Raw genomic sequence first — 9,879 nt, forward strand, 5'->3', positions numbered from 1 at the left:
CACCTCCTGCGAGAAGAAATGTTCCGTTTAGCGGTGGAGGAGGTGGGGGTCAGGACCCCGGGGTGGGCTTTTTGGAAACAAATAAACATCAGAGCAGGAGAGGAGTGATGTCTTGTTTACACATTAGCAACCATTTAGCAAGTCTCACTGTTTTCACAGCGTCTCTCCGGTGGCCTTTTAAACAGCTGATCTTTCTCTTTTGTTTGTCTTTGCAGCTCAGAATCCAGTCAGAATCAACACTGTGGTCAACAATAGATGATTTGAACAGTCTGAGTTGATCTTGATTAGGATCTGTGCTGCTAAAACCGACACTAGGCCGGTTAGAATAAGTCGTGTATTATATCACGGTTCTAATAAATAACTGTGACTCATCCAGAATAATTAGCCAGCAGCACTTTTCCCTGTGATTGCCATTAAACAGTGTTTCACATTTTGCTCTGCTCTTACCCTTCCACTGTTTATTTTTTATGATACGCAATCAGGCAAACACACACACACACACACACACACACACACACACACACACACACACACACACACACACACACACACACAAACAGCATCTTGCTAATGCCATCTAATGAGGTGATGACCAACCACTTGTTATAATTGCTTCAGTCTCCTTTTAATTTTCAAGCTTATTAATCATATGTAGAGTTATTTAAGAATGCATAAATTAATCTTAGATTAAAAAGCCTATCAAAGCCTCAAAACAATTAAAGAGTAAGGTAAGATTTCCCCTGGGCTGGCACTTTTATTTTAATAGAGTGTTCAGGTGATTATCATAGTTTGATGCAGCACTGTGATTAATGCAGACACACTTTTAAATGAGCTGTTCTCCCTTGCAGAAAAAAAGGTAGAAAATGCATAAGCCTTCTGATGACCTTATGACTTCTTGGGTTACTTTTCTCATTTATTTGCCCCCTCATACTACACCTATTCCTATTGTGAATGAGTTTCTGAATGTTACTTTTAGTTTAAAAATATGGATTTCATATAATGTGTTGAATTGTAAGGGTCTATTTACAATCTCTTTAGATGGACTGACATTTTAAATCATTCCAGTTGGAGTGTTTTACACTGAAGCTTTGAATTCATCTGAGAGCAAAAAATACTTTGACTTCAGATGCTTGATGACAATCAATGTTTACCAGGATTTACACGTTCAATAATCGATAGATAAGCAGATGGAGATATAGCTGCTTGATTTGAATTTGCTCTTTTGATGTGCAGACCCGCCTCAAGTCGGATCACAGTCTGTTCATTTACATGGACTTTTACTCTTAAGCAAAAATGGATTTTCATATATTCACACTGAATATTTGAAAGATTTGGTTCTAAAACGTGTGTAATCCCAAAGGCAAATAGAAAGCGAAATTATTTTTTCATGATATTATTTCTTCTCCAGCAAAAATAACAAATTACATTTTAAGCAAAGTCGTAAAGGTTTCACATTTTCCTTTTTTAATACGATTTGCCAACTTTTTTTTTATTGGTCGGCGAATAACAGTTAAATTGTTAATTACCATTTCGATTTACATTTAGTATCTTAACTGTTTTACGATCAAATTATAGTTTTATTAGACCAGACGAATTGTTGTTATTTTGAAATTAACCAATCGCTTGTAGCTTTCGCTGCCTGTATTCAAATGAACAATAACCTCCTCTCTTGAAATAAGTGAATAACGATGAACACATTGTCATTACTGCTGTCCGCTTCTGTCCCGCTGAAGTCCACCGGACCAAAAGCAACGTGTCCTGTTTCCTTCATCAATCTTACATCAGCGCTTGTCGCCGCGCGCGTGCTGCCAAATTACAATTCACCCAAAGCTTTATTGACTTTAAAAAGTTAAACGCCCGTCGCTTATGGCGCGAGGCGATCCGCATTGTTCCTCTGTCTGATCTTTTTTTTTTTTTCGGCTCGCAGAAAAGCAAACAAAGCGCAGTTCGCAGAGAGTGACCTTTGGAGCAGCTGCTTGTTGTCAAAACGCATGTAGGCGAAGTGTTGCTTGTGAACGATGAATCCGTGGGAACGCAGCACGTGTTGAAGGCCTGCACGCCGTATATTCATCAGCGGGCCCGGACTCCACGCGCACGACAACGTGCCGGTGCCTCCCTGCTGTTTTTAGCGGCATGTCGAATCCCACTGCAGCCTCCTCCGTGCAGAATAGTTTGTTTTCCCCAACAGGAAAACACAAAATCATGTGGTCGAATACTCTGCAGAGTAATTGCAGATTAATTTTCATGTTTTCTTTTTGAATTTGCAACATATGTATACGCATAGGCTGCATTAAGCAACATGTTTAGTTAAGATGTTGTTTGATAATTATAGACATTCATAAACATATGTGACCTGCAGCAAGACCAAACACTCAAACCGAACCATCTTCATTGGTCATGAATCCATAGTTAATGCAGACTGCCTGTGTGAGTGGGAGTGCACTTGATTGCTGTGTGTGTCGTAGAGGGGGCTGTACTACAGTCTGCCATGTGGACACTGCTGCTGCTGCTGCTCGCGCAACACAAACCATCCGCGCGCACCCACATCGGAGCAGAGTGAGGGCACGGCAGTGAGCAGGAGGGAGGCGGTGTTGCACGGACAAGTGCGTCCCACTCCTAAAGCAAACATATTTGACATCCTCCAACAGACTTCTCATCGCATCCGACTTTCACCTGATCTCCGCTTTCTCATTTACGACGGAGGGGAGGTGCGCGGACATTGAAGGTGAGTTTTGGAAAACTGATTTCGACGGTAGTAGAGTCTGTGTTCGAGACATGACTTTAATGCATCTATTAGATTTTTTTAAATATATCACGCTCACTCTGTTGAAATTATAACATGCAATTTGTCCAAATTTAAAACTGCTGTGAAAAAAGGCGGAAGTTGCAGGCAAATATAAGTGGAGTTTTAAGTGAAGGGACATAATCAACATCAACCCATGTCACAAACATATTGTTTAATAACAAGCCGCTTTGATTTTTACTTTGGTCCCAAAGATTTAAATAAATTCGAGTTCATGCAATTTTCTCAAAATTGAGGCCTGTCATTTCTTTTGCCATGTTTAGCAGCTTATGAAATGATGAGCTAAAAGGCTTCATTACCGGGTTCTTATAAAGTTTTACTTGATTCTGTTAAAATATGGCCAAATCTCACGTATTAATGACGAACGTCGTCTGCAGCTTCCAGGCCTCAAAGGATGGACTCCATACCTGCGGGACGAGACTCCAGCTCTTCGCCAAGCTCCAAACAAGAACTTTCCTACCCGAGCCCCAAGAACATGAAGCCCAACCAGGTCGGCCAGACGGTGCTGTACGGAATACCGATAGTGTCTTTGGTGATAGATGGCCAGGAGAGACTTTGCCTTGCCCAGATATCTAACACACTGTTGAAGACTTACAGCTATAACGAGATACACAACCGGCGTGTGGCACTGGGAATCACCTGCGTCCAGTGCACTCCTGTCCAGCTGGAGATCCTGCGGAGAGCCGGTGCGATGCCAATCTCCTCCAGGCGTTGCGGGATGATCACTAAACGCGAGGCCGAGAGACTATGCAAATCCTTCCTAGGAGCTCATGCGCCGCCCAAACTTCCAGAAAATTTTTCCTTTGACGTTTCCCACGAATGCGCCTGGGGGAGTCGAGGCAACTTCATCCCGGCCAGATACAACAGCTCCAGGGCCAAGTGCATCAAGTGCTCCTATTGCAACATGTATTTTTCTCCGAATAAATTCATATTTCATTCGCATCGCACGCCAGAGTCCAAGTACACTCAGCCAGACGCAGCTAATTTTAATTCTTGGAGGAGGCATCTCAAATTATCAGATAAAGGAAGCCAGACAGATATACTCCACGCATGGGAAGACGTGAAGGCCATGTTCAATGGGGGCAGTCGCAAGAGGACGCTGCCAGGCAGCGGGTCAGAGTCCGGCTCTTCCTTCAAATCACATGGGCACAGCCGTCCCAGAGAGTCACCTGATATACCTGCGAAGATTAGCAGCTGCGAGGACAACCGGGGCGGCATGACGAGCACACGCAGCTACCCGGTCATCCCCGTGCCCAGTAAAGGCTTCGGGATGCTGCAGAAGATCCCACCGCCGCTCTTCCCTCACCCGTACGGGTTCCCAGCGTTCGGCCTGTGCCAGAAGAAGGACGACGGCGTGCTGGGAGAGCAGAGCAAAGCGGGCCTTCCGGGTGTCCTGTGGCCTGGTACCAAGGACAGCGCCTATCACTCCTTCCCCATGTTCTGGCCCGCGGCGGGCGCACTGCCCCTGCCTCCGTACCCACAGACTCAGCACAAACCCCTACCGGAGCTGCTGTGTCCTCCGAGACAGACCGACATGGACATATCTGAGCACAGCGACCGGAGCACCAACACGTCCAAAGACAGCATGGTGGAAAACGACCGGTGCTCCAGCACTCAGTCGACGCGTAATGAAGATGACAAGTCGGGGGACGAGGCGAGGCCGCTGGAGGGGATGACCCTCGCGCCCCGGAAAATCAGCTACGTGTCCGCGTTCAGACCCGTTATTAAAGACGCCGACTGCATCGCCAAGCTGTACGGCAACAGGGGCGCTTATAACGGGTGTCGCTCCGGCTATTTATCGCCGGATTTTTTGAGCGAGAGCTCAAGCTACCGGTCCATGTCCCCCTGCGTGGACAGCGAGGGCGAGCCGGACGTGGACGTGGAGACAAATAAGACACCAGAGGAGGAAGAGGACTCCCGGCCTCTGTCCTCGGTGTGTCCTCGGACTCCCCCAGGCTTGGCTCGCAGCGTTTCACCAAACAACTCTGACTCCAAGAGCCTGCAGGAGAGCAGTGTGGTTGATTCCCAGAAAATGAGCCTCCACGTGGCCCAGTCCTCTGACAGAGAACTGCAGAAGAAGCAGTTATCAGAGACCCACATAGCTGCGTCTTTCACTGAAGTGAGTGACTTATAAGTGAGACACATGGCGATAATAAGATGTAATATATTTCTCGAAGGTTTTCTGCAAATGGGTTTCTTTCCTTGGCTTGTGTGTGTTTTTTAAAACAGATATCTATGTGATCTTGTGGAAAAATGTGTCTTTTATGTTAAAACAGTGTAACAGCAGCAACAAACAGCATGTCCACAACATTTAGAAAAGAAAAGAAAAAAACATAAATCAATCTTTTAAATAAAAATGTACACACTGCAATTTAGAGTATATTATTTAATTTTCTTTTGTATTAATTCTAATTATTTTTGGCAAACGTCTAGCAATTTTAAGAGTTGAAAGAAGTGGTGATTCTGTCTTCTTTAGGTGTACACACCGGAGAGGGGTGAGCTGCAACAAAGGAGTCCGTATCAGTTCAGACCTGCGAATTACAAGACTGGAGTACTTACAACAAATGGTTAGACTTCTTTCTGTTTCTGTGAAACGTTTCGCTGTTAAAAAAGAAAGAAAGAAAGAAAGAAAGAAAATAAAGGTTAAAATTGCATCGATTTATTTTCTCTTAAGATGATAGTGCAAGTAAAGAAGAGCCGTCTTCCACAGTGGAGGAGATCGAAACGAAATCTTTTAATGAACAAAGCAGTGATGAGAACCAGCGAGAGCCGGATGAGGGTAAGTTACACCGAGGTCAGCGAGTTGGCTTTTCTCTGTTATGAGCTGTACGTTTTAAGAAATAGGCTTTGGGTCTTCTTTTTGCAGATAGGGGAATATCATTTATTTTCTGTGTATTCAGGCGAGGACGCGCCAGCTAGAGCTCTGCCAACACAAAGAGCCATAGAAAGTCTGGCAAAAGGTAAGACGATGTCTTACCTTTAGATAAATGATTTAAAGATAACAAGCTTCTTTTAAAAAAAATATTAATATGAATACAAAATTCTAGTAATTATTATTATTATTGATTTTAATAATAGTATTAGTGTTAGTATCTAATAAAACGTATAATTAGTTTTCTTTCTCTGTTTTGCCTTAAGGCATTCGTCCCCAAAAACATAAAAGGCGATTTTTTTTTTACTACAGGCCCAGGAAGACCTGCTCTGAATAGTCAATGTAAATTATGGTGGTGTCCTCATCACTGTCATTAAAAAGAGAATCCTGCTGTACCTCTTCTCCTCCTCCAACGTCCTCTATTTTTGTCTGCTTTTTAGAGGAACTACAGAAGCAGCTGTTAGAGCAAGTTGAGCTGAGGAAAAAGCTGGAACGTGAATTTCAAAACTTGAAAGGTAAGCTAAATTCTGCAGCCGTGCTTTTCCACTATTTGGGCTTTTATCACCACAGCAGTGATTTGACCGACAGAGACTCAAAAGTATTTCTGGAGAATGTTAAGTGTTGCTCTCCTGTCATGTTTGTGAGTCGGGCCAAAACATGAACCCATGGCCAAACCAGTGGCATACATGCTCCTTTCTGCGGAGCAAAACAATCTGTTAAAGGGCAACATTCTCCCAAAAATACTAAGTGGTTCAGGGACACGCTGTCCTGGAAAGAGATGCTTTCAAACCCCTTTTAATCTGATTTGAGGGGATTATTTCATGCAGCAATTATTAACCTTCAAACCAAAAACATTCCTGCATCTTTAGAAAATAGTTGGAGAACTATTTTACTCAATTTCAACAACAGAAACAAGGTTATATAACTTGTTTAAAATAGATCTGGACACACAGAAAATTTAAAAAGAAAGGGAAATGTGAAAACAGTAACTGCATTGATATTAAACTGCTTTGAATGGAAACAAAATGAAAAACAAATCAAAATTCAAGAATATCTGCATTTGTATACATAAAAACTCAACACAGTGCTGTAGATAGAGCTCTTAATTCTTAATATAGAAGTGTATCCACTTCCAGAAGAAGCAAAAAAGAGTGCTTTATGAATCTCAGGTGAATTGTAGGACAGAACACTGACATTCTGACTGCTCCAGTATTTTAAAACTGACAGTAACTTCGAAACACTTTCTCTCCAAAATGCTTGAAATTGTCTCACCCACTCCACTCTTTTCACATTCTGTTTTCCTAGAAAGCTATTTGAGAATCTCATTAAAATGGAGAATGGATGTGATGCATAGCACATAACTATTTTATCAGAACAGCAGGGGGGAAATCCACAAAGATGTCTATAGTTTATTTATTTCTGCAAAATCTCAGATCTACAGAAAGTGAAAAACAAATAACTCTGTTATGTTGTAAAGGTAACAAGTCTTTCTCAAAGTGGTGACGGCAGCCCTGCAATGCAGTTCAGCCTTCATCATCTTTGATTATATAAATATTATACACCGAACAATAGGATACTGATGATTTTACCAGAAGAATATCTCAAATATGACCTGTTGTGTATTGTTGGAAAATATACGTATTTTGTCTCACCTTGGTGCAACATCATATGTGTCAAAGTGAAGAAGACTGTCTTAGAAATTAATTAAAAGCTATAAAATCCAATTTGATTCTTTACAAATTCATATCAAACGCTTTAAGATGGATTTGAAGGTTCTGGATATAATCATTTGATCACTTTCTAACAAATGAGATATCAGTTTCCAGTCATGCCTAATTTAAAGCTGTATGATGGATTTAACATGAATATGTAAATCGTCCTATTCTTCATGCATTCATTGGAGTATTTGGACCAAGCTCTTGGAGTTTGATAAACACAAAACATAATAGTCACAAGACAATGCAACTGGTTTCAGGCAACACACTGTAAATTCCTCTGTTCTACATTTATTCTCTCTTTTACACTCTTAATGGCCAGAAGGTGGGTTAGGATCAAGTCATAGTCTGCAAACAAGATACAATTAAAATACTAACGAAAGCATGTCGATTACAACATCAGCACAAATGTCTCAACTGGTCATGGACATTATTAGATTTGTCAGAGGTCGTTTACTTTGAATCAAAGAGAATTTGAGTATAGGCAAATTGACATTTACAAACTGTTTTTACACTTTATTATAATTTATTAAACTCTCATTGTTGCATTTGTTTCAATATATTCTGACACCGAGCAATGAGGTTTTCCAGTTAGATTATTCTAAACTGAATTATCTACAAAAAAACTAATTTATTATCTCCACTTTAAAAAATATATGCAAGTATGTCCACACCATAGCATGACGTGTGCTTAATTGTAGCCCACTATGTGTTTCTCGCTTTATCTTGAGAACAGCGCCCTCAAGAGGCTGGTGCATCTCCGGAACGGACCTCTTATCATGTTATTAATATCCTATAATCAAGAATCTATTGAGGACTGTATCCAGTGACCTCCTACTCCTTGTGTTTTTGTATGTTCATTTGAACACACTATTTATGACAAATGTCAGAACAACATTTGTGTAAATTACATATAAATTAACGCCGTGTGTGTGTGTGGGGGGGGCTTTTATGGATGATTGTGGTATTGTTGTTGTTTTAATGGCGGCTCATCGCATTACTGACTCAAATCTGCTATTTGTTTCTCAGATAATTTTCAGGATCAAATGAAAAGGGAACTTTCCTATCGAGAAGGGATGGTTCAGCAGCTTCACATCGTCAGAGGTGAGAGAAATAAAGCAGAGGGAGCGGATACAGCAGCGTGGATTCACAGATTTACTGTGGCATGTTTACCGACGTGATTGATGACGGACTATATGCACGAAAAGCTCTGTTTGGATGTCAAGGATTTGCGTGGGTTGTCTAGCTTCCATTTGATACGCAAATCACTTGCACTTATGTGGAAAACACTTCTGATTTATTTCACATTTGACCTGTAATCAATTTGTTAAGTTCCACTTAAATAATTAACCCACATTACTATATTAAATAGGAAGGAATTACTGTATAACGTAATGGACATCTCAAATAAAGATGACATTTCCTCCCAGATGTTAATTGATGTGCACCTGCGTCTTCATGTCGCGCTTATCCGGTCTCTAGTCGCTAAAATCAGTGAAATAGCAGCCAGTACGGCAGATTATATTTCTGAAGCCAGAGGCTCATAGACAGACAATTACCAGACTCATTTTTGGAGCATGACCCTCAATCAATTGATCGTGTAACTGTGTTTGACTCAAAATGCCTAATTCAAATACTTCAATTGTGTGTCGTAGCTTGATATATTTTTCCATTAGACGATTTACTATCGCATGCACGTACACTATTGATTGTTTGATCTCCTTCTTCATAGAAGCTCACGACGCTTTACACCATTTTTCGTGTAAGATGTTGACTCCTCGCCACTGCAGCGGATCCTGCTCCTTCAAATCTCCTCTGCTACCGCCCTGAATCAGATTATTACACATTTATATTAGAAGGAAACAAAGGATACATACAGCTCCTGTCAAACCATGGACAATTTAAGAGTAATCAAGTTAAAAGAAGACTAACTTGTAATTGTAATATTATAAAATGTGTATCCCCACCCTCACTATGTATGTCACCATACAGTTTAATTTGTTTTCCTGAAATGATGCCATTGATGATGTTTATTATTTGTGGCAAAGTGCAATGACAATGTATGTATCTTGTATTAGTTATAGGTTGTTATTTCGTTGTTGTTTTTTTGTCAATAATAGCAGCTTTGACGAGCCAATTCATTGATCCTTATCAGCCTACTACTTTTGCTGTGTTCTTCTTTGCAGGCTTCCTTTGAATACAATGCACTTTAAACAAATGATGGGAATTACCATAAACACCTTGTGCATTGAACTATACGCCCATACAATATAATTATTTGTAGCGGTCAACTTTGTCTCTGAAGACTTACAAAACACTGTAGTAGGCTGAATAAGGTCACATGCGACCTTGAAAGTAGCGATTCAGAGAAACCTATTTGTTCATGTAGCCTAATATTTGTTTTCATCGCTAATAAATATATTAATTTATTAAAAGAAATGTGGATTCTTACCCTCAGTGCATAATTCCCTTTCTTGAGTTGAATTTAA

The 9,879-nt window shown here is 40.8% G+C and overlaps 1 protein-coding gene across 1 annotated transcript; it reads left to right on the forward strand.

Annotated features, from left to right (window-relative positions):
* Positions 1-3,197: 3,197 nt before the first annotated feature.
* skor1b (SKI family transcriptional corepressor 1b) lies at positions 3,198-9,220 on the forward strand (the record flags this gene model as incomplete). The annotated part of the gene is made up of 7 exons (XM_079224326.1): positions 3,198-4,922; positions 5,280-5,370; positions 5,478-5,582; positions 5,704-5,763; positions 6,116-6,190; positions 8,420-8,494; positions 9,123-9,220. 7 exons carry the CDS (start codon positions 3,198-3,200, stop codon positions 9,218-9,220), a joined length of 2,229 nt encoding a protein of 742 aa, XP_079080452.1.
* Positions 9,221-9,879: the final 659 nt, after the last annotated feature.

This window comes from Taurulus bubalis (assembly GCF_910589615.1).
Source record: "Taurulus bubalis genome assembly, chromosome: 9".
In the NCBI taxonomy this organism is placed as follows: domain Eukaryota; kingdom Metazoa; phylum Chordata; class Actinopteri; order Perciformes; family Cottidae; genus Taurulus; species Taurulus bubalis.